At 40.3% G+C, this 26,317-nt stretch overlaps 1 protein-coding gene across 3 annotated transcripts in view; it reads right to left on the bottom strand.

Annotated features, from left to right (window-relative positions):
• Positions 1–25,869, bottom strand: part of LOC144497507 (mesoderm induction early response protein 3-like) — a 50,162-nt gene extending 24,293 nt beyond the window's left edge. The window contains exons 1-5 of one of the 3 annotated variants that reach the window (XM_078218889.1): positions 25,801–25,869; positions 15,133–15,157; positions 11,367–11,512; positions 6,789–6,917; positions 6,550–6,670 (exon numbers count right to left, since the gene is read on the bottom strand). In XM_078218889.1, the coding sequence (XP_078075015.1) occupies positions 6,550–6,670; positions 6,789–6,917; positions 11,367–11,512; positions 15,133–15,157; positions 25,801–25,809 (430 nt within the window). In that variant the 5' untranslated portion in view covers positions 25,810–25,869. Of the gene's footprint in view, positions 1–6,549; positions 6,671–6,788; positions 6,918–9,937; positions 10,032–11,366; positions 11,513–15,067; positions 15,158–25,800 lie in introns of those variants that run through there. The other 2 variants (XM_078218898.1, XM_078218906.1) reach the window with 2 other exon arrangements.
• Positions 25,870–26,317: the final 448 nt, after the last annotated feature.

The raw sequence follows: 26,317 nt of genomic DNA, 5'->3' as shown, positions 1-26,317 counted from the left end.
CCACAAATCTTAAAATAAAATATTAATCTCCAAAAACTTAACCCACTTTATTTCTTTCCTTGTCAATTTGCTGTGGTACTGCACACAACAGTCATGATGAGGTGTAGCTTTTAGGTAAAGAGGGGGATATCTGGACAAGTGTACACGTATGCAATTCAGTCCCCAAATCCAAAGTCACAAATTTATCATTGTTTATATGCGACTTTGTGTCAACCTGTCACACTGCAATTATACCTTCCAACAGTAGCAGTACACCAACTGTTGGAAGGATGCAAGTACAGCTTGACTAGTTTAAATGGGCATTATAAACATCAATATGTTATAGACGTTAAATAAATAATGTGGTGAAAAAGAAATAGCCTGTGTAATTTTGGAGTACACAAAACAGCGAAACAAACATCTTGGACTTCTAGCGTTTGAAGAACAACTAAGGTACCTTATTTTTCCAAAGGTCTTGAAACCATATTTAGCCGTGACAATTCAAGGTTTCTTCTACCTTAGTGACAGCATTAAAAATATAGGTTTGAGATTCTTCTTAATGATTGATCTTGTCTGTAGGAGTTAAATATAAATTTTTTCCATTCTACCTCAAAATTAATTGAGTACATATAGCAACTACCCTCTCTATGACTTTCACAGTTATTATACATTTGGGTACCTATACCCCTTACTCCTACCACGAGGAGAAAATTGCAGTTCGCAGACATTACTATTTTTGAGCCGGATAGAGCTATGCCAATAACCATGTGAGGAGCAACAACTGTCCATCCTTTTAAGAAAGCATCTAAACTCTGCATGCTATCTGCCTAACTGCATGGCTAAAATTAATTTGTCATTATGGAAGCCTGTTTCCTACTACTATCTGATTAGTATATCCTACGACTCTGTGGCAAAGTACATGGAGTTCAATAAAAGTGACGAAAAGGGTAGTCTTCTACCTTCTCTCAGGTGGCAGAGTGTGTAAAGACAAATTAGAACTCAGGAGGCCCTAGCTTTTCTCTTTGCAGACTCGAGTTGGCTTTCTTGGGAAGCAGTTGATAGAGGCATTGACACCACTCAGTTTCAGATTAGTTCTCGATTTACCCCAATAAAATTTCTAAATTACCAAAAAAGCCTCCCTTCCTGGCACTAGGGACACAATCCGAGAGATACCCGTTGATCTTTAGTAAACCAACTTTTCCTCACAGATATCAGATAACAAATTGATATATTCATACAGGACAGAAACATAAATACAGCCCGTAAAGCAATTACATCCCACTTAATAACTATTAACCTTTCAATAGATTCTCACCTACATGGATTCTGTTGAATCATTAAACTACCAGGTTCATTAAACTACCAGGTTCAACAAGGAATAAAGGAATACAAACTTGGTCCCAAAACTACATTTTTTTTATTCCTGCGTGTGTGTGAATGCAATTATTAACACAGAAGGGACAATAGTTAAATGATAAATAACTGTTTTAATTATTACTGGAATCAAATAGTATCTTAGTTTTCATGTCAATTTAGGATTCTCCTTGCACCGCTGGAGTATACTGCATCAGACTTATAAACTGTAAGACTTGTTTGCCTGGACAACAGCCTACAGCCAAAATACCACCATGTCAAACTAATGCATGCTAATAAGCATGATGACTGCTTCAAGCAATAGCACTGCAGATAAGCAGGACAGAAAAGATAGCTGCATTCTACCAGTCTTTGCTTGAAAATAACAGACATCACTGTCTGGTTTCATAATCAACCTTATTTAAAGTTAAAAAAAGCTCTTGTAATCCCTGAAGTGGAACTTGGGTTGTTCTTCCACTTTGAGTCAGATGAATAAGTATTGGCTATTACTGTTCATATTTCAAAGTCACCTCAACTTTAAGAAAAAGTATGCAAGTTATAGGGGTATATTCTTCATACCAAATTATTTGGTGCTCATTAACTTGTCAAAATCAAAATTAAGGATATTAGAAGGACGATTTTTCATTCAAAAAGCTTTGCCTCAAACACAATTAATTAATGTATTTAACATAACTTTGCATACCATTTAACATCCAACTAAGAATGGATGATTCAGCTTCAGAAAAGCTGAATCAAATAGACTTCAAAAAATATAGGGGAATGGATCCCAATCAAACTTCCTTTAAAGATGTGTTTATAAAACCTGCAATAGATTAAGTTGAGCAAGAATTCAAGATGCTTGAGAACTAAAGGACCTTAAGACCATGAATCTTTGTACACCAGGTGACCAGTTTCCATTAGAGCTCCAGCTGGTAACCATTGCTTTTCATTATCTAGGCAAGCCTAGTTGGTCCAGGTGATGGGTGTGACCCTTAAGATCGGACAACAACCCTGCAGCGAGCAAGTAAAATCAGTGCGGATCTAACATCAATAATGATCAGAAGCTTAAATTTTCAAACACCGCAGCGAGCAAGCACTGCAATTGTTTAGCATCCGACCATTGGAGTTCTGGAAATAGATTCTTGTTTACAGGTGCAAGAAAATGCAATTTGTGAAAGGCCTTCGGTTCACACACATCATATGTGGGTTTTCTAACCTGACAGGAGCAACCATTATAAGGTCAAAGTTTTTGATGGGAGGCTGAAATCTGAATCGGAGTATATAGTTTCTGAATCTTCACCTCAAGATGCAAGCAGTATTACTTCCAACAAAACACAAGTGAATGGTCTCAAGATGACCAGCAGAGAAGATTTTAAATGAAGACTCAAAGAACTCTGCATTTGGGCAAGACAAAAGTAAACCAATCATCATGTCCAGATTACACAAACAGTTGCTGTTAGCCCAGCCCCTTATTAAAACATAATTCATAAGACTGCCTGTTGTAGAAGTCTGAAAAGAAAGACACAGGTAGAGTGTTCACAGAGGAGGCTCTTTCAAGCTAGTGGTTAAAAGTGCTTTGTTGATTGGAGTAACGGGAGCTCTGCTCTGCATCTGGCTGTGATCTATAACAAATGGTAATCTTCAATTGCATTAGGTTCCAAAACACAAGGATGTTGCATTCCTCTTGAAAGAGCACAAAAATTCACTCTGTTCTCCACCCAAAAAGTTATCAGCGCACTGACTGTCAAATCAATGCAGATCCCAGACATACCTGAAATAAGTTCATATAACCCCAAGGGGTTTAACCTTCCTTGTAACCTAATGGTCGACATGCTTGTTTATTTGGTCACTCTTTTAATGCAGTCATTAAACATTTATTTTGGATAGGTTAATGACTGCATCACAGCAGCACAAACTTCAAAATATGCTGTGCTCTATAAAAAAATTAATTCAGAGGTTTCTCAAGGCTGTGAGAAACCCCATATTCTTACAACAGAACTTGCTGTTTGGGGTTCTTGCTGTGACTTGAGGGGCAGCTCTGGAAGTTCACAAAAATGAAAGTGCAGCACAAAAAGGGGATAAGTTGAGATCAGAGCTGAGGCTGATAGAAAAGTACTTGTTTCAGAAGTTATTTTCTAAATGTGAAATCTCAGAAGTTTCCTGCATGTAAACCGCCACAAAGAAAAACTTTAGCCAATGGCCAAGATAACCCATGAAGGATTGGACAAAGCTCAACATACTAAATTGGATCCAAAAACCTCCTTTTTTCATCACAAGTGGGATTTCTTTGGCGTCTTCAGAAGCTTAGCAACTACAGACACAATGGAGTAAAAATGACAATATTCTCCCCACTCCAGTTAACAACTAGGATTTTGCAGTTGGGGAGAACAATAAAATATGAAGGCACCATTTGAGGATTTCTCGTCTTCTTTTGAATCCAAGTAGGTTAATCTGGTTATGCTGAAAGAGAAAGACTACAAAGCGCCCCATCATGGATGAACTCTCACTTTCAAGTTCCAAGTCTGGCTCATCCTCAAATAAAGGAGTGCATGAACAGGAGCAAATGTCAGCATGAGTTTGTTCCCTGTAATCTACTTTGACACTGGGGGATGTGGAAGCATCTGTTAATAATTTTTTGGACAGCAACATGATCTATTTTTCACTCAGCCCAGGTAGTTTATCAAAGAAAAGTGCCTGCCAACAAGGGAGCATTTGCCAATGCCAGCTTCTATCCCGAAACAGAATTTAACTAGCAGAGGTGGTGCAGTTCAGGCTGACCAAATGCTTCACATTTCAGACTGCATAGTTGCCCAAGACCTCCTGTCAACAAAAAGGGTAGATCGGGTGGTGTAAAATTGAAAGATGGCACCAAGCTTATTGGCACTAGGCTCGATTGACTCCTCATACAAGCCGGCACCAAAGCAAGCTGAGCCACAGCAGGAGTGGTGACCTGAGAAGGACCATGCTTTTTAGCGCCTGCGGAGCAGGTTTGTGGTGGGGGGCCAACTTACCTGGCTCCCAGACCTCACTCCTGCAGTGGACTCTTTTCTTGGAGGATTGTTGAAGACTCTCCCATCTGCTGCGGGAGGAGATGTCCAATCATATAATGCACAATGTCATGTTGTGCTTCAAATATAACTGCAAGAACCCGAAGTGGCCATCTGCCACCACGAAGATGCCATTACATTTTGTGCAATGTTTAAAACCAGCAGACAACTTGCTTGAAGATCAATGATCTTTCCAAGCTGGAAAACAAGAGAACACAGAGCTCAACCATGTGAGAGAATAGTGGCGAGTGATTTTATACTGCTGGGGGAAATGTTACGACACATCAGATGAGGGATAGAGTCTTTCAATGACTGTGGAAAGGGAAGCAACGTGGAATGTAGCTCAACAAAAAGACATTTTACACAGCTACTGGAAATCCTGACAGTAAAAGGAAGAATAAATTACTTCTATAGCCTATTTTTAAAAACTGTTTGACAGAAACTATCATCTGGGATTTCAGATTTTAATTTTAGAAGTAAAAATAAATTTATGTAATCTCCACCTTGGGCGTGGGAACAGCTATAATGCACATAGAACTAACTACAGAAGCTGCAATTCAATTCACAGATAAAAATTCTCATATTTAGTAAATGCACAGACTGTGAATCATTTAACATGTGTACGTACATGATCTTTTCTTCCCGCAAGTTATCACAAATTAATAGAAGATGGAAATAATTAACTTTCCACAAGTGATCACAGTCTAGCCTAATACACAAATCAATCAAGGAAACAGAAGATCTCCAATTTCAGTGATGTATTCTGGTACAGATGCTGTTTATATGATCATGTCAGCTCGCAAAACATAGTACTTCAATTCATTGATCCAACAGGATTATTTCTGAATTATGTGTTTAGAGAAACTGAAACTTCAAAATAAGTTTGTGAAGTCTTTCATTTGCTTAAAAAGAAAATATCTCAATTATAGCCCATGATGTCAAGGAACCGTACATATTGTTCTTGCTTTTAATGGTTGCAATGCAAGCTCCCACATACTTCAGTCAACACTGCAACTTCTACAAGATAAACTTTACAATACTAGATGGACTGTAAACTGACAACTCTGGGCTGCAACACTTCTTCAGTGAGACTTAAGCTTTCAATACCATCCACACAGACAAAATGAGATTCTCTGTCAACAGATACAATGGTTTCACTGAAATTATGTTATACAATTCTTTGTGGGTGCAACTACACACTGAAAAGCAGAAATGCATTTACTAACTGCCACTGAACTAAAATCTTAGAGAGCCCATCAGGATAGTTGCTTTGTGAAGTATCATTCTGGTGTAGTACTAGAGATACATCGGAGGTTAAAGACGTGGCAGTGCAGACAGCTTTGCTTTAACTCAGTGCTAATACAGGTGCATAAAGTAGAAAAATATTCCATTCCAACACAGAATCATTTCCTCTGATGAATATAACTTTGAAAAATATACTGGTAGCATATTCAAGATCAGAAATGATTGAATTAATGCACTCAAATTTCCTTTACCGTCTCAAAGGACAGACCATCCAAAAGCCACCTTCCACAATTACTGAGATGACACTCACATTCGCTAACAAGCATCACACATCAGATATGGTTGCCCAGACAATTCAGAATCATGTATCTCAAGAGTACATATGCAGTGATTTGGAAGTGAAGGTACATTGCGAGTATTGAACTGGTGTGGTACCCACTGTCAGCTAAAAACTAAAAATAGAATTGCTGGGAATAAAGGTTTAACCTCAGTAGTTCATTATGTAACGTGTGTGATAGATGATAAACTGGAAGATATCAACTGGTTTTACATCTAGCCAGTGTGACTGGCCAGCAGATTATAAGATTAGACAAGTTATTTTTGCAAACGGTTGCTCACAGGTTTAAGATAATTTTGTATGCGATGAAATTCATACTGAATTTACTTAATACTTTTAAAATACCTTGCAATTATATAAAGTGAATATTACATGCTTAGCTGGACGAAAGAGAAATAAAGATTAGTTTTCTTAGCTTATCCATTCAGAGGTTACATCTTCTTTTGCAATTTAACCTTTTCTTGTTTTTTACTGCACCCCAAAACTTACCGAGTGGAATGAAGTGTATTTTAGCACAAATTTTTAAAATTCCACTCTGGTCCCAAGGTTTTTGATCAAGCTACTTTTGCTTCTAATCCATAAACTTACATCTTAAGTGTCGGGGAAATAAATCTGTTGTTTCATGAGAAGTGACAGATGGGGTCAAGTCATCAGCAGAAGATTGTGTTTCTTCATCATCACCTGAAAGTAGGTCCTTTGCTATTTCCTCCTGTTCAGATAAAAAGGAATTTTATTTATTAGACATAATTCATGGTGCACATTTTAAATAAGATTTTTTCATGATAATTTGCATAAATTGCTGCAAAAAGATGGGCTTTACTACTTGCCTTATCAAGAGTCATGTCAGGAAGTTCATCAGCGAGCTCACTTGGTGAACTCCCTGGATTTTCATTTTCTATTACAGGAGGTTCATATCCATAAAGTGCCAGCAAATCATCAAGAGGCATGTTGCTCTCCTGTTGAGCACAAATAACTGAAATTTAAAGTCTTAACGTGATGGGATTTTCAGTAAAAAATCTTTCAATAGATTGAACACACTTCAGCAACACCTCCCAGCTCCCCGCCTCTATTATTCAGAAAACCTAGAACAGCAATATCACGGGAACACTATCAGCTAAAACCTTCTCTCTATGTCACATAGCATTCTGACTTGGCCTTATTTTGTTATTACTTATTCATTGCTGAGTCAAACATTCTGGAACTCCCTCCCCAATAACACTATCAGAAAATAAAGGCCGACTTGCTGGCACCCCCCACATCCAATGAATAAGTTGGCTAGCATCACCCATACCCAATGAACAAAATAAAAATAAAAATCACTGTTCAACAATTAAGCAAATTAATTAGAATTTATTATATAAATTAGATATTGACAGAGCAAGAGGCACAATCCAAAAAACTTGTATTTCTATAGCATTGATGTGCAGAGAAGAATTTTAATGTGTTATAGGTGATTGACAAAGAATATAGGGCAGGAGTGAAACAGGAATGGAAAGGGTACTAAGGAAATAATTTCGTAGGCTACAGTATGTCCGAAGGGACATTTAAATGGTGTTATGGTCAGGATTAAGTGAGCCAAAAGAGAAGAGTGAGGAGGGGTAAGCACAAAAACTGCTAACACTGGTGGGAGCAAGCCCCTAACACTAATTATAGTTTTAGGCCAAGGATAAATTAGGATATTAGAGGAGCATGTAATAAGGGGAATATAATAATCATGGGTGATTTAAATTTTCATGTCGACTGGGCAAACTAAATTGGCAAAAGCAGTATGGCGGACAGGGTCATGGAGCGCATTGAGCAGTATGCTGAGGAACCAACCAGAGAACACGTAATTTTAGATTTAGGTTCTGGAATGAAACAGGGTTAATTAATAATAAAGGATCACCTGGGGAAGAGTGATCATAGTATGATGGCATTTCATAATACGTTTGAGTGTGATGAGGTTAAGAAATCATAGAAATCATAGAAACCCTACAGTGCAGAAGGAGGCCATTCGGCCCATCGAGTCTGCACCGACCACAATCCCACCCAGGCCCTACCCCCACATATTTACCCGCTAATCCCTCTAACCTACGCATCCCAGGACTCTAAGGGGCAATTTTTAACCTGGCCAATCAACCTAACCCGCACATCTTTGGACTAAGTCCGAAATCAGGATCTTAAACTTAAAAGTTAATTTAAAAAGTAATGACGGGCAAGTTGGTGGATTCACACTGGGAAATTAACTTAAAAGATGACAGGAGATGACCAATGGCAAATATTTAAGTAAATAATTCATAATTCTCAACTAATATACACTCCCTTGAGGAATAAAACCTCTGCTGGGAAAGTGCTACAGCCATGGTTAACCAGAGAAGTCAGTGATAGTATTAGATTGAAATTCAAAAACATTGCCAAGAACAGTAGCAAGCTGAAGGCTAAAGGGATTTAAAATTCAGCAAAGGTTAATGAAGAAATTGATTAAGAAGGAGAAAATAGTATGAAGTAGACCAGCAAATATACAAACAAATTGCAAAAGCTTTTGCAAGTATGCAAAAAGGAAGAAATCAGTAAAATTCAAGTTGAGTTATTTAAGGTCAAAGACAAAAGAAATTTAAATAGGGAATAAAGAAATGGCAGAAATGCTAAACAAATCTTTTGTATCTAGTTTCGTAGTAGGAGATACAAAGCATTGGAAATTGTAAAGAATCAAGAGCGAGAAACTTGAAGCAATTTGATGGTAGTAAATGTAAACTCATTGTTCAACAATGGAGAGACAGCAAAAACAAGGAATGATAGCCCAGTTAACTTCATAACCGGTAGTAGGGAAAATGCTGCAATCTATTATGAAGGATGTGGTAATAGGGCACTTGAAAAATCACAATAGGTTGAGTCAACACTTATGAAAGGGGAGTTACATTCTGCAAATCTGTCAGTTTTTTTGAGGATGTAATTAGCAGGACAGAAGGGAGGCAAGAGAAGGAAAAAACCAGTGGATGGTGCCACACAAGAGGCTGTTATACGAAGTTCAAGGTTATGCCATTGTGAGTAACATATTAACATCAATTGGTTAAAGGGACAGAAAACAGTAGGTATAAACCAGCAATTTTCAGGATGGAAGATGTCAATAGGTGGAGTGTTTGGGCTTCAGATATTTACAATCTAGATGAGGGGATGAGTAATATATCCACCTTTGCTGGTGATAAAGAGCTAGATGGGAAAGTAAGCTGCAAGGAGGTTGCAAAGAAGCTAAAATGGTCCAATATGGCCAACCATTTTGGAGAAGATTCTTTATTGATTGAGAATCCACAACCCTGTGTGCATTTGAGGCTGGGATTGAAACATTTTTCAAGGTGGCACAGCGGTTAGCACTACTACTTCACAACACCAGGGACCCAGGTTTGATTTCTGGCTTGGCTCACTGTCAGTGTGGAGTCTGCACGTTCTACCCGTGTCTGCGTGGGTTTTCTCAGTGTGCTCTGATTTCCTCCCACAGTCCAAAAGACGTGCTGGTTAGGTGCACTGGCCATGCTAAATTCTCCCTCAGTGTACCTGAACAGGTACTAGAGTGTGGTGACTCAGGGATTTGCACAGTAATTTAATTGAAGTGTTGATGTAAGCCTACTTGTGACACTAATGAATAAACTTAAACTTAAAAACCTTCTGAGTACCAAAGGAATCAAATGGTAGGATGGGAAATTGGAGTTGATTTGGAAGTTCAGCAATGGCCTCACTGAATAGTGAAGCAAGCTTGATAAGTTATATGGCATACTATGGTTCCTATTTTTGTTCTTATTTTATGACTTGCAGATGGGGGGGGGGGGGGGGGTGTACTAACTTCATACAGATACTTCACAGCAAACATAGCACCTCAAGGTCATTTTGCTAATAAAAAGGGAACAGGCAAAGCTTAGCAAATAGGGGGATGATTAAAGTACATTAGAGTATGTTGCATTTTGCGTGTTTTAGTGCATAAGGAACTTGTACACTAACTCACATTTATCAACGCGATAGGTAAGGGGTAGATGAGAGTTCCAGCAGTAAGTGGAAAAACTATCAGAGTTGAAAAAAATCTTCAGTGGTGGGTTTAGCTGTGGAGAAGGAAGTTAAGCTCAGAATTGAATATAGAAAGGCTCTAAGCTAATGGACTGAGCAGAGATAGGAATTTTAAAATAAAACTGTTTAAAGTTCAAATATGTATTCTTACAAATGTAATACTTGGTGCCTAACTTTGAGCAAGTCTAGCTACTAACTTTATTTTCTTCCAGAGGCACTAAAGACTACACCTAATAATCAATTTCAGAGTTGGATCCCATGGTTCCATGCCCACTGGGTTTATATTTTCTTTCCTCTTTCGAGGAAGCATTTGACCTCTGGCTCAGTACCTGTCCGCCGCAGTACAGTTCATATATAAATACAACTGCAAACCTACAATTCATAGTGTATTGGTAAACTCATTGACTCCAGCAATATAGGAAATTTAGGCATTTATTTCATATTCCACTGAATCTTTAAAAATAAATTTTAATACAATCACAAACATTCCCATTGGAAAACTGCTTGAAATTTGAGCATTAGGGATCATCATATTTTAATGTGTATTGCTTCATTCTGGTTCGTGACAGACCATCTAATTTCTTACAAACATGAAGTTAATCTGCTTTCTCTTTTTTGTCCCCCATTCATAACTCTCAGTACTTTGCTTTGCCAAAAGGACAACCTGAAGATCAGTTCCAAACATTTTCTAGCTTGCCAACAGGCAGTGCATACATTTAGCCCAGGGTGACTGGATCTCTGATTCTCCCTCTCCTCAGTGAGCACTTCGGCCCTCATCCTGCACAACAAGGTTAATACTTCCTATGGGAAATATATCTCAATGTTAAACTTAGGAGGAATTCTGTACAAAGTACTCTCCGATCCACAACTTGAAAGAAACTGGACATTTTACTTCCCATCAGTTTTTAAATGCAATTTGCCTCATAATTAAAATCAATGATCTAATCAAATCCATAGTCACTCCGCTGACATGTCAAGAAGAACTGGCCCATGTTCCACCATTTGTAAGAGAGCTTGCACTCTGAGAAAGCTGAATCAGTAGAAAGTGTTGAATTATTCTTCTAATGATACTCTCTTCGTCTTTCCTTCTCCTTTACTTAAAGCATAACAAAATTATTAGCTTTGTATGAAGGCAACAGTGTGTAGCAAAAAAGACAAATTATTTTATGAAAACTCTATGTGATGCTACCCAAGAGGACCAACAGTTGTCTTACACACATTGTTGACCCCAAATCGTAGGAAAGCACTCCTACAACATTAACCTTGATCTTAAAGTAGAAAAACTATTGATCAATTTTGTTACATTAAATAGCACTGTTTCAACAGTTTGAATTTAAGCTTAGTTTACTTTAAGAAAAAACTTTAGATACCCTTTCCAAATCTTCAATTTCAGATGTGAAATTCTTCCCTCCCTCTAACATTTCCTCTTCTTCAAGTGTTCGCTCATCATCATAATCATGCACTAGCATTTCTGCTGTAGGGTCGAAATCATGATCCTCAGAAGACAATGAGCCAACTACAAAGTAAAAACAATCAAATGAACATACTATATCTGTGATATATTTTTACATTTTTGTTCTAGTATATTAATCACTTCAAAAGTGGGTATCGTGCTAACTTATACTAAGCAACTATATGCCTAATTGATTTGAATTAGATGGATCCAGATATCAGTTAATGTTAAAAAAATGTATAACCTGTTTGATATTAAATATGGAGTGCCAAAATGTACTTTAAAAGATCTTTCCTACACAAAGAATATATAATTAAGTAAACAGTGGCATAATTCAAAGGCAGAAGTAGAGAGAAGAGCGAGAAGGGATAAATGAATGCTTAAGCATGCAAAAGAAAATTCAACATACCCAAATGAATAAATCAAAAAAAGTTAACATAATTAGGAGAAAATGAAAAATCCTGAGACTGAACACCATAAAGAAGCATCAAAAGGAAAAAAAAGGAGGGAATGGGGCAAGAAAGGTCAGTAGCAACTGAATTTGAGTAAACCTCAAATATTCCCATCAATTGGCACATGCAGGATGGATTGAATGGCCTCTGTATGGTATCATTTCATGATTCTAATACTGCTCAACTCAAGCAGACTTCTAAATTCAGACTGTCTAATGCCAGAGGAGTAAAACACAGTACAGAGCTGTTAGCAAGTCAATACCTTCCCCTCTTTCTGGCAGTTCAAATGTCATCTTCATAAAGTAATCCATTGAAGTCAGTTGACTCCAACAATAACGAACGGATTTGCGTCTAATCTGATCCAAATATAGCTTTGAATTATAACAAAATCATAACCCAAAAGTCACAAACAATGGAACATACCCAGGAAATTTAAGAATGAATGTATGCCAATCTCATCAAAACCCCCCTTGAATCTTTGATTGACGCGAAATGCAATGTCAATTTTGAAATGAGCTTTCTGGCATTCCTTGGGGATAATTCAAACAAATGCCATGTATGTGGCTTCCCAATCCTCACCAAAAATTTCAATTCCCAAATTAGCCATCCACTTCCAGAAGATAAAATGAGCTCCCATAAAGTTAGAAAGAATTAAATTCAGATTAGCTCCTCCCCCTCAACAGAACTCCTTTAAATGTCTTCATTGTTGACATAATAAGGAAAGCATGAAAGGAGGTTGAGAGAGAAAGGAAAAGGGAAGACCTGAAGATAATTAAAAAATATATCCCCCTCCATCTTTACAGTCTGAAAATGGCAAAGAAAAAAACATACAAATAATGGATTTTCCAATGGTTCAATAGGAGAAATCTCTGGATTAAAACCAGGGCAGGGGATTAACATAGCTATCTATAAGGCTGAGCAACACATTCTAAAAGGCAAATAAAAAAAGTGAATTGGATAGCAAACCTGCTCTACCTCACCCAAGGATCCAAGTCAGAACATTAAAATGGTCATAAAAACTATGGAAGAATCGGAGTGATCAGATACTTCAATCAATAGATCAAAGCAAGAGTTCCACTCAAATGTAGGGATATTTATCATTCCAGTTTCAAAAAGGTTATGACCCGGTGCTTGATCTTGAATGGCAAATTATGAAGACCCATCTTCAGGACACTGATTCTCTCAAAGAATGAGTAAGGAAACAAGAAGTCATCATTCCATCATCAAGCCTAGCATTATGGCTTATGGTTTTCCACAGTTGAATTTGTACCAGCATAGAAAACTATAATGGTATACAGGGCTTAAAAAAAGTTAGGGGTAGAGATCATAATAATTATAAAAAGAACATTTTACATACTTATTGTCTTGCCTGCTGCTGTTACCCCAACCGTGCAGATGCTAACAGCTTAAAGGTTTTGGAAGCCAGAAAGAACAGGAATGACTACATAGCAACAGGGTGTAAAGTGAAGTTTGGTTTGAATTTCCAAACATTCAGCAAAGCTCCAGGCCTATTATACAACTCAAACACCTACTTTAATTTAGAGAGAACATGAAATCAAACAAACCTGCAGTACGAATTAAGTTCTACAGGTTGCAGGTGTGATCGGAATGCTTCCCATAAAAATGCATCTGATCCAAATAAACTATTTCATGCAAACAAGTTTGAATAAGCATTTTTTAAAACAAAAATGATATACAAATCAGCAGAGTGTGTTAAGGAAATGTCAAACCTCAAAACTGCTTATAGTGTCTAAATCCAGCATCCCATCTTAATTTTCACTTACGCAAGAACTGAATTTCCTTCCTACATACACATACTCTGTTCATGCAATGGTGCAAAAACATACGTAAACAAAAGCAATACATTTCTTGAATGGTAGATGGCCATTAAAGTTCATTTTGGGACATGTACAATATGTGGACAGTAGCAGCAGCACTGAACCTTTTACTCAATAAACATACTGGACTCGTGCTAGCCCATTTTTAGTTTTCCAATGAAAAAGATTCTACAGTACCTTAATTTTATGTTACTTGCGTTAACCTTAGAGGGTTCTTTGACCATTAAATCAATTTTCTGTACTTTTGATTTAGCTTGGGTAACATAATAAAAAGGATTTGGAAAAAACTATTGTACCAGGGAATTGGGTACCTAAAAATATACTATGCTCAATTTATTTAAGAAACATACGCATTGAATATTAACTAACACAGGGAAGACACATCTCTGAAGTTCTTTTTTATTATTTTGTGGGATGTGAGTGTCATGGGTGACACCATTGTCTCCATCATGTACATGCAGCCTGATTCAAATTGTAACTATACTTGCACTGGATGGGACATTACGAATGGGCACAAACATAACAAACCTATCAACCTCAAGTGTATCTGCAGTCAATGTTCTGCTACTATGAAGTCTAATTAGCATCTCAAACGAAAATCTTATAATAAACCTAAGCATCACTTGCCTCAACTTCTTGTGAATTAACTTAGCATCTCTTCTTGTTCCTCCCTCATACGTTGAACAGTATCTTAAATTTTTCAGATTTGCAAGAGGCAATCAGTATACATGCTGATTAAATGCCACAGCCAAGAAATTTAATAAAAAGCTTAAGAGTTGCTTTGCCTGAAAGAGAGGTTGCCATTGTTACACTACATTTTCAGATATTAAATATTAATATCTTTACTCTAATTCTTATCCCACCAATTTGTTGTAAGTGTCCTAATTTCTGAGCAGTCCAGACATCAAGTGAGTTAATGAAAGGTAACAAATGCCTGTGGGTTAATGGATTAAAGTGAATGTTCAAATGTTAAAGCAAGAACTGCACATCCTTCACAATGCTACCAAAAAACTGAAAGGGTTTCAAAAGCTGAACAATAACAATCATTCTTAATTTGATGAGATCTAGAATTTGTTTTTGTCATTGCAAAAAAGACTTTGCTGAGGAATAAAATCAAAATATAATTGCTCACAAGAACACCAGTTCACAAACACATTTAACGATCTAGGCATGATCTTCAATTGTAATATATTTGTTACAGCATATGATCAAACCCTGTTTCATTCCTACTTTGCAAGTTAAAACCAGTAACAGTGTGAATGGCTTATTCTAAATCACTTTTTAAAAAACAACAATCAAAAACCATATTATGTAGCAAAAGGTCGCACCCAAACACCTTGAAATCGATTTCCCACTAGGATCAGGAATGGAAGTGAAGTAGATCAGCACATACCTGGACTTGAACTTCCATAGGAAGCCTGAAACAAAATGTTTTACAATGCATTAATCAAAAATAACAAATTCAATTTTCCTGCATAAAATGTGCCCAACACTGAACACGTGGGACAAGGGCAATGTGAAAAGATTTCACTGGTTTTCAGAAGTAACTTTCTTTTTGTTGCTCAAATTTCATTCATAAACTCACTTGTATATTGTCAAAAATAGAAGCTTCCAAAAACCAATACATTGTTAAAAGTATTTTTTTAATTTGTATTGAAAATGTTATTTGATATATTTAAAATGGAATATAATGTAGTATTAATACAGCTGGAAATAGGCTTATCACAAAAATAAATCAATGTTTAGTTCAGCACCAAAGATACCCAATTTTAAGTAACTAAAAATGAGCTATGCAGAACCATTTAACTTCACTGGTGCACAGTAGTTAGGTTCTTCATACATTCAAAAAAATAAGCTATTATATTAGCTTCCTTGTATTAAATATGTTTTATTATAAGAGCCCCTTCAAAGGTCTGCGAACTGGCACCATTAGCAGAAACTCATCATGACAATTAATTTGATGAGGGCATAACCAGTTTCGGGGGGGCGGGGGGGTGTTGCAGGGCCAACTTCCATATCTTCTCCCCATGTTCTCTATTAAATCATTCTTGCCTTTGAGAGGTTTTGAATAATTTCCCCCAACCGCCACCTGCTTTTTCATACTTTTTCCCACTTTCAACTTTTTTTTGAATAGCGTAGGACCTTGTGGATTAGCATCTGCAATTTCTTGATCCTTAGTTGGGTACCATTAGCCAAATTACACCAGAAATATCAGAAAAACCTTGCAGAAATTTAAGATCACCATCTTTTGCCATAATTTGTTGGTTGTATTTTGATACAAGTCCAAATGTTTTTTTCTCCTCTTCCCCCCACCTTTCTCCTCGCCCTTCCGCCCTAGTAGACACTTTTAATTAAATTATCCCTCTCCGGTCAACCTAGTTTTAAAATATCCCACATTCTGGTGAGTTTTTCTTTATGATCCTATATCATTTCGCTTTTCATTTTTCTCACTGTATGATTTTCTGTTGACAGTTTTTATTTCCGGTTGCATACATCTCTAATCTCTATCCTACTAGTCAATCCAGTTCTGATGAAAGGTCATCTCCCCACAGATGCTGCCTGATCTGATAACTGTTACCAAAATTTCTGTTTCTATTTCAGATTTCCAGCTTTTGTTTTAGTCTCTCCAGCTAGTGTTTATTTCACCTCTCTAAATAGTTGTTTTTCCTTCTCCAGTTCCCCCTACTTGGCTGTTTATAATATACTTCCTTCTCTCTGTGGCTCACCATTTTATATATATGTTCAGAACTTTCTCTCTTCCTTTTTACCCCCACTAGACAGCTCTTGCAAGATTCTCTCCCATTCTATAACATTTCTCCAACATTTGAGCCTGATATTGAAATAAAGTTTAAAGTTTATTTATTAGTGTCACAAGTAGACTTACATTAACACTGCAATGAAGTTACTGTGAAAATCCCCCAGTTGCCACACTCCGGCACCTGTTTGGGTGCAGAGGGAGAATTTAGTATGGCCAATGCACCTAACCAGATGTCTTTTGGACTGTGGGAGGAAACTGGAGCACCTGGAGGAAACTCACGCAGACACAGGGAGAACGTGCAAACTCCACACTGTGACCCAAACCAGGAATCGAACTCAGGTCCCTGGGACTCTTGAGGCAGCAGTGCTAACCACGTGCCACCGTGATTATTTACTCAATTAATTTCTCCATCTCAGTTCTTGTTTTTCTTAAATGTTTTTTCGACAATTTTTCTGTTAAAGCTTTCTCCTTCCCCACCTCAATTATGAACTCATTTTCCCCCTCCTCTTAATCTGCTCTTCCCTGCTTTCAACTGTTTTGATTATCTCTTCACAAGTTGTTCTGAATGTTTGCTCGCTCTCTCAAATCATCCTCTTTCCTCAACTGTATGTTTTATCCCCAACTGTTTTTGTTCTCCCATACTACAAAGATTGTGTTCTTTTCTTCCCCCTCCCCAGTTCTTATAACTTGTTTGTTCCTCCTGTCTGTTTTCTTTCCCTAGCTCCTGTTGCTTGTCGCTACCTGTATCTATTACGATGCAGTTTTCTTTACATCTCTCATGCTCTCCCTGCCCAACCTCCAGCTGCTTTTTCACACTCTGGCTTTATAACTTGCTCCCCAGCTGTCTTCTCTTTCTTTCTCTCTTCCTCTTAACTATGCTGATCTCTTTCTGCCTCTCTCTCTCTCCTTGTTCTTCAATCTACATGTTGCTTTCTGACAGTTTATTATCCTGCTTTCAGGATGTTTCATTTTCTCTTTCTCCTCACCTGTTTTTTTAATTTCACTAAAGGTTTATCAATCTTGTTCCCTGCGCCTCCAAGTAAACATTTTAGAAACATGGAAAAACTACAGCACAAAACAGGCCCTTTGGCCCCACAAGTTGTGCCGAACATATCCCTACCTTCTAGGCCTACCGATAGTCCCATGTACTCATCCAGGAGTCTCTTAAAAGACCCTATTGAGTTTGCCTCCACCACCACTGACGGCAGCCGATTCCACTCGCCCACCACCGTGTGTGTGAAAAACTTCCCCCTAACATCTCCCCTGTACCTACCCCCCAGCACCTTAAACCTGTGTCCTCTCGTAGCAACCATTTCCACCCTGGGAAAAAGTCTCTGAGCGTCCACCCGATCTATGCCTCTCAACATCTTATACACCTCTATTAGGTCTCCTCTCATCCTACGTCTCTCCAAGGAGAAAAGACCGAGCTCCCTCAGCCTATCCTCATAAGGCATGCCACTCAATCCAGGCAACATCCTTGTAAATCTCCTCTGCACCCTTTCAATCTTTTCCACATCCCTCCTGTAATGAGGCGACCAGAACTGAGCACAGTACTCCAAGTGGGGTCTGACGAGGGTCTTATATAGCTGCATCATTATCCCCGGACTCCTAACCTCAATCTCTCGATTGATAAAGGCCAGCACACCATACGCCTTCTTAACCACCTCCACCACCTGCGGGGCCGATTTTAGAGTCCTATGGACCCGGACCCCAAGGTCCTTCTGATCTTCTACAGTACTAAGAGTCTTTCCCTTTATATTGTACTCCTTCATCCCATTTGACCTGCCAAAATGGACCACTACGCATTTATCTGGGTTGAAGTCCACCTGCCACTTCTCCGCCCAGTCTTGCATCCTATCTATGTCCCTCTGTAACTTCTGACATCCCTCCAGACTATCCACAACCCCACCAACCTTCGTGTCGTCGTCAAACTTACCAACCCATCCCTCCACTTCCTCATCCAGGTCATTTATGAAAATGACAAACAGCAAGGGTCCCAGAACAGATCCCTGGGGCACACCACTGGTGACCGACCTCCATTTAGAAAAAGACCCATCTATACCCACTCTCTGCCTCCTTTGGGCAAGCCAGTTCTGGATCCACAGGGCAGCAGCCCCTTGGATCCCATGCCCTCTCACTTTTTCTGGAAGCCTTGCATGGTTTTCTATTCTATTTAATTCCCTGGCATCTTTCTTGCAATTTTGCTCTCCTCCCTTTGCTATTTCTCTTTCAAATGTTTTATCTCCCTCCAATCAGATTCTTTACTACCTTTGTCCACTGGAAGGATTTTCAATCCTTTACCCCTCTATGTTTTCTAACTTATTTTCTTTCTCTCTAGCTATTTGTACCTTTCATCCCTGATTTTTCTACCACTTGTCCAAAGTTCTCTTCTCTGTCCCTGCAGTTGTTTTGCACCTGTTACACATAAGAATTTTTAAAAATTCATGAGATGTGAGCATCACAGGCAAGGCTAGCATTAGTTGCTCAGCCCTAATTACACTTGTGATGGTAGCAAGCCACTTTCTTGAACTGCTGTATCTGGTTTAGGTACACACACAGTGCTGTTAGGAAAAGAAAATGCAAAATAAAAAGGTGAAGGTCCAATTAGTTCATATTCAATCACGCTGGTAGTTGAATGAAACAATGACAATACAGTTGGTGTCTTCAACTGACAAGATCCTATGCTCTGGCATTCATTTCCTAAAGCTATCCAACTTTTTTCCTCACTTCCCTCCTTTAAGACGCTCCTTTGAACTTGCCTCTTTGACAAAGCATTTTATTATCTGCCATAATATCTTCATACGTGGCTTGGTGTCAAAATTTGTTTGATAACACTCATATGCATCACCTTAAAACTTGCCTCAAATATTCTAGCTGCTTTCCTCTCTCCTCTTCAACTGTTCAATATTCTATCTCTCCCCAGCTGTTTTCTGTTTACCTTTATCTCCTTAATGGCTGTTTTATATTACCATCTCACTTTGTAATTTCCTACCAAGGAATTTTCTTTCCACCTCTACTTTCCATTTCATCAGCAACTCAACCACTCTCCCCCACATCCTAGTCTTGATGGTTTTCTATTTCTCTCCTTCCTTTGAAAGAAATAATTTCCCTATTCCATCAATTCTGTTGCCTCATCCCTTACCTCTCACCATGTTTATTGTCTCAGTCTCCTGAATGTTTTCGTCCAATTGTTTCCCCATTTGTTACATATTTCTCCCTTCTCTCTCTGGCCACTTTGTCTCCAATTTTCACTTCTTGCTGGTCATTTACTCAATCTCTGATTCCCTCTAGCTGCTTTATCACTCCACCTCTCCGATTTCCTCTCCCTGCCCATCTCACTGGCTCTCCTTACTCACTCTCCATCCTTCTGGCTCTCCTCCCCTATTTGAGAAGCACTTGCACTGACTTCTTTCCCCACTGTTACCTTTGGAATCCCCCAAGGATATAGTAAAGTTTATTTATTAGTCACAAGTAGGCTTACATTAACACTGCAATGAAGTTACTGTGAAAATCCCCTGGTCGCCACACTCCAGCACCTAGTCAGGTACACTGAGGGACAATTTAGCATGGCCAATGCACCTAACCAGCGTGTCTTTCGGACCATGGGAGGAAACCGGAGCACCCGGAGGGAACCGACGCAGTCACGGGGAGAACATGCAGACTCCACACAGACAATGATCCAAGCTGGGAATCGAACACGGATTGCTGGCGCTATGAGGCAGCAGTGCTAACCACTGTGCCACCCTGGTTCAGTCCTTTTTCTCATCTACAAGCTGTATTCCAACATTATTCAAATGTATGTCAGATTCAACACTGACAGGATCAAGCTGTACTTCACCACCACTATCAGCTCCACTGTCAGATTTGTCTAACTGCATGTTGACATCTCGTGCCGGATGAGCAGAAATTTCCTCCAATTAAATATTGGGAAGACTGAAATCATGTCTTTGGTCACGAACACCATCCACCACTGTGGCCATTGTCTAAGGTTGAACCAGACCAGTTGCAAGTTTGGCATCCTACTCAACTTTGAAATGAGCTTTCAACCACATATTCATGATCACCAAACAGAGTACTTCTACCTCCGTAACTGCACCCGGCTCAAGACTCTTTCGCTGCTCAGCTGTTGCTATACTCATCCATGCATTTGCTACCTCTGAAGCTATTTCCTTGCTCTCCTGGCTGGCAATCAATTTTCCACCCTATTAAACTTGACCTCATCTAAAATTTTGCTGTCTGTAACCCTTGTGCTTCCCTACATTGGCCCAATAATGCTTCCATTTTAAAATTCTTGTTTCCAAATTCCTCCATGATAACAAACCTTCTAATTCTATTTTGTAGCAATTTGTTTAATGTGTAGGCCTTTAAAATTTTTGTGCAATGAAAAGGATTGACATGTGTGCAGCCTGTGCAGGAACTTTTGGGTTACTGTGAGGCTGAAAGGGAACACTGATCCATGGCTTCGCATATCCCTATCTTTCTAACCTTATCCAACCCTAAGAGTCCACTATGCATCTCCCCATCTGGCTTGATTTTAATATCTCTACCCTGGCAGCCATACTTTCAGCTGCCTAGTCCCTACACTCTTGAATTAACTCTTTAAACCTCTCTACTTTGCACCTCCTTTAGTTAGTTATCTCTTCCTGTCTTAATAGTTCCTTTTATAGCTTAGTGTCAAATACCGTTTGATGACCATTCTGTGAAGCATCTTGGGAAGTTGTAAGGGGAAAATCCTAATAGGTTAAAGATTTTTAAATTATTAGACATTAAGGCACTGACAGAACTATCACCATTGAGTTAAATGACTTTAAAAACAGACTTTTTAGCTAAGAAGAAAGCTGTTTATACACATATGAAATGCAGTAAGAGATTTAAACAAGTGATTATGATTTAAAAAACACATATGCTGGTATTTTGAATGTATGTGGAGTCATGTGCTAATCTGGTTTGGTAGTGACCTGTGGGGGAACTTATGGAAACGTCATTTGAACTTTGCGGCTAGCATCTGAGGTTACTCGGCGACAGAGGAAGTGACGTTAGCCAAGACAGGAGTTAGCTTCCAGATTCTATGGATTAATAAAATTCCATTACGCCAGAGGGTAAAATGCTGTTGGCTAAATTATATGACAGGTATTATTGTTTATTCATGTATATTGAAGATGATTGATTTAAAGCTAATGAAAGGTGGGAGTAATTGATAAGAAAACCTATAATTGATCTGTTTTGAATTGTTTACATCAGAGTTCATTGGAGAGGTTTAGCTGCTCCATCTCGGGAATTGCCCAGACCCTTTGATGATTTCTCCTAGCGGCCGCTGGTCAAAATAAAGGTTACGTTTTTAAACTGAGACACTGGCTTTGTGAGTTTTGTATTATCTGAAATTTCTGACGGTACCTGGCCACCTCGGAAACCCCACCAACAGAAGTTTAATCACATTAAAGCTTGATATTGGTGCAGGCTGTCTCTTCTCCCGCTTGCCCCTGGCCAATCAATTGTTCTCTCTTCCTTGCCCCCGCTTGCTCAAGTGCCCTCTCCCGCTCACCTCAAACCACTCCCCTTGTACTTCCCCGCTATCCTCTCTGTTCTCTTGGCTTTTCTCTCCACCTAGTCTCCTTTTTCCCCATTCATTGCACATTTTTTTCCCTTTATGTCACATTCTTGTAGGTTTTCACCTGTTTCATTCTCCAATATAGCTGTTTTTTTCTCCCTTCTCTTTTCCCCCCATTTGATTTCTCTCCCACTTCCTCAATTCCCCTCCCCATTAAATTCCCCTCATCCATCCCAGATTCCCTGCTCAGCTCTCTTCCCCGTTTTTCCTGCTCAATTCCTTGTCAATCCCCAATTTCCTCCCCATTCTCCTTGTCCAATTCCCCCACCTATCCACAATTTCCCCCCGTGCCTGATAACTTTTCCCTTCCCCGATTCCTCTCCTCACTGCTCTTGCTGTCCAGTGCCCCTCTCTTCCCCCGTTTCCTCTCTTTCTCTCCTGATTTCTCCCTCTGCCCACCCAATTCTTCTCTCCACCCATTTCTCCTCATTCTCTCTCTGCCCGATTCCCAAGATTCTAGAGCAATACCAGGAGATTGGAAGCTAGCAAATGTAATACTGTGATTTCAGAAATGGGGAAGAAAGAAAACAAACTATAGACAGTTAGCTTAGCATCAGTTGGAAAAGTGCTGAAATTTCTTAAGGAAGTTTTAACAATGCACTCAAAATCATAGTATGATCAGACAAAGTCAATATTGTTTTACAAAAGGGAAATCATATTTGACAAAATTATTAGTTTTTCGAGGATGTAACTGGTAGGGTAGGAGAAGGCAGGCCAGTAGATTTAGTATACTTCGATTGACAATAGGCATTCAACTAGGTGCCACAGAAAAGGTTCTTACCCAAGATGTGGGCTTATGGGGTTGGGAATTATTTGATAGCATAGATTGAACATTAGTTAATAGACAGGAAACAGAGTTAGGATAAAGGGAGCATTTTCAAGTTGGCAGATGTGACCAGTGGAGTGTCGCAACGATCACTGCTGTGACTTCAGCTATTTAACAACCTATATTAATGACTCAAGCAAACTGTCTGGGAATAACATATCTAAGTGTGCTGATGATACAAAGCTTGATGGGAATGCAAGCTGTGAGGAGGACACAAAGAGGTTGCAAAGACATATACAGGTTAAGTGAATGGGCAACAAGGTGGCAGATGCAGCATAATGTGCGAAAATGAGAGGTTATTCATTCTGATAGGAATAGAAAAGCAAATTATTTTAAAAGGCACGACGTTTATAAATGTTGATGTTCAGAAGGACTTTGGTGTACTCTTACAAGGAAATAAAGTCTGCATGCAGACGTAGCAACAAATTAGGATGACAAATAGCACGCTGGTCTTTATTATAAGGGGATTGGAGTACAGAATAAGGAAATATTCCTACATTTATACAGGGTATTGGTGAGACCACATTTGAAGTAACACAGTTTTAGTCTCCATATTTAAGGAAGATTGTATTTGCATTGGAGGTGGTACACAAAGTTCAACAGATTGGTCCCTGGGATGAGAGGATTGTTCTACAATGAGAGACTGAGTAAACTGGGCCTATAATTTATGGAGTTTAGAAGAATGAAGCAATCCCCTGAAACTTTGGGGAGATTTTAGCATAGTGATAACGTCACAGGACTATTGATACAGAGGCTTAGTTTAATGCTCTGGGGACACAAGTTCAAATCTCACCATAGCAGCTGGTGAAATTTAATTTCAATTAATAAAATCTGAAATATAAAAGTTGGTCTCAGTAACATTGGCCATGACAACTATCAACAATTGTCGTAAAATCCTTTCTGGTTCTCGAATGCCTTTTAGGGAAGAAAATCTTCCATCCTTAGCTAGTCTGGTCCTACATGTCACTCCAGGTCCACAGCAAATGGTTTACTCTTAACTGCTCCCTGAAATTATCTAGCAAGCTAAAAGCAAATTACTATGGATGCTGGAATCTGAAACAAAAACAAAAAACGCTGGAAAATATCGACAGGTCTGACAGTATCTGTGGAGAGAACAGAGCTAATGTTTTAAGTCTGATGACTCAATCTAGCAAGCTACTCAGATCAAGCACAAAGATGGGCAAGAAATGCTGGCATTGCCAGCGATGCCACCATCCCGTGAAAGAATAAAGAACATACAAGATTCTGTAGGACATTGACAGAGCTAATGCTGAATGAGTTTGTTTCCCCTGGCTGGGGAATCTAGAACACAAGGGGGCACAGTCTCAGGATAAGGGGTCAATCTTTTAGGATTGCCCTCTTTTTAGGTCAAACCAAATAAACAAACTCAAATTAAGTCAGGACAAAGTATTAATTCAGCTCCCCAAAAAAAAGGGGGGAACAGCCCGAACAGAAATCAAAGTACAAAGGAAACTTAAAAACATCAAATTAAAATGTGATTATTAGGGTCGATAACGCACCCCGACCCCTGTGGTGCCCAGCGGGCGCGGAAGGCGTCAACCGCGCCCATGGACACCGCATGCTCCCTCTCCAGGGACACCCGGCCGCGAACGTAGCCGCGGTAGAGGGGAAGACAGTCAGGATGGACGGCCCCCTCGATCGCCCGCTGCCTGGACCGGTAAATGACGCGTTTCGCCAGGAGCAGGTTCACGAGGAGGTCACCATCTCGACCCACCCCTCTCCGCACCGGGTGTCCGTAGATCAGGAGCGTGGGACTGAAGTGCCAAGGAGAAATGTCTTCACTCAAAAGGCTGTCAATCTTTCAAATTTTCTACCCCCGACAGTCGAGTATATTTAAGGCTGAAATAGACAGATCTTTGCTCTCTTGGAAAATCAAAGATTATGGGGAGTGGGTGAGAAAGTGGAGTTAAGATAAATGGATGCTCAAGCCATGATCATAGAATCATAAAATCCCGACAGTGTAGAAGGAGGCCATTCAGCCCCATCAGGTCTGCATCCACTCTCTGACACTGGATCTTACCCAGGCCCTCTCCCCGACCCTATACCAATAAGCCCACACATTTACCATGGCTAATCCATCTATCCTAAACATCTTTGGACCGTGAGAGGAAACCCGCGGAGCGAATGTGCGAACTCCACATAGATCAGATTTAATTGCGGAGAAGCGGCTGTTTTCTTATGCTCCCCTCCCCTTATCCCTGTCCGATTGCGTTCTCTCTCTCTCTGTTCGTTTTGTCTGCACTTCTGTCCACTTTCTTGCTCTGCGTTCTCTCATCTAACACACAGTGCCCTCTTTTCCCTCTCCTCCTTCCACTTCGCCCGTCCTCCCTCCACCTCCCCGTCTGTTTTCGTTCCGTCTCTTCGCAGATCCACCCCCCTCCCTCCCTGCGCTCCGGCCGGATTCCGCTGCGCTGCCTCTTGGCCGCAAAACTAAAAGTTATCGGGCTTGGGCCGCCGCTAAGCGGAGCTTCCTCCGGATTTGTAGCCGGAGCCGGGCGGCAGCCAAACTGCGTTTGGGGCTTAGTCTCCCTCCCTCCTTCTGAATCCGCTTCCGCGGCACAGGGACCGAGGGGGTCCGGGGCCTAACGGGCGCCCAGCTTCGACATCCCCCTCCAACCCCACCCTGCCCAGCCCAGCCGGCCCCCCGCTCTCACACAGCCCCGGGCCGGTACCGCTGCCGCTCTTCACTCCATCTCTATCCCATCGACTCTTGCCGCTTGTGTGGGAACCGCGGCCGCCTCTCCTGCAGGGTAAAGGGAGGGGGGGGAGGGGAAAGATTGCTGCCCCCGGTTGCCCTCCTGCCTGTTCCCGGTGGCCCGGCTCGGGCTCCGCTCCGCCGGCTCCTTACCTCCGCCATGTTGTTCGCCCTCCCGGAGAGCGAGCTGGCCAGCCCGAGACCCGGATGCAGGCTCCGCGAGCCCCACACAGCGCGTCCCATTGGCCGAGCCGCAGCAGCTCGTGGCCAAGTGTCAATGCAACTGCCTCCCTCTCCCTGAGCCAAACATCCCCTTCTGCCCCCTCTCCCAAACATCACCCTCTGCCCCCTCTCCCAAACATCACCCTCTCCCAAACATTCCCCCTTACCCTCTGCCCCCTCTCCCAAACACCCCCTCTGCCCCCTCTCCCAGTGCCAAACATCTCCCTCTGCCCCCTCTCCCAAACATCCCCCTCACCCAAACATCCCCCTCTGCCCCCTCTCCCTGAGCCAAACATCTCCCACTGCCCCCTCTCCCAAACATCCCCCTCACCCAAACATTCCCCTCTGCCCCCTCTCCCTGAGCGAAACATCCCCTTCTGCCCCCTCTCCCAAACATCCCCCTCTCCCTGAGCCAAACATCCCCCTCTCCCAAATATCCCCCTCTGCC

The sequence above is a fragment of the Mustelus asterias genome, chromosome 1 (genome assembly GCF_964213995.1).
Source record: "Mustelus asterias chromosome 1, sMusAst1.hap1.1, whole genome shotgun sequence".
NCBI lineage: Eukaryota > Metazoa > Chordata > Chondrichthyes > Carcharhiniformes > Triakidae > Mustelus > Mustelus asterias.
Note: the sequence above shows the minus strand (reverse complement) of the source record. Positions and strands in the feature narration are given on the sequence as shown.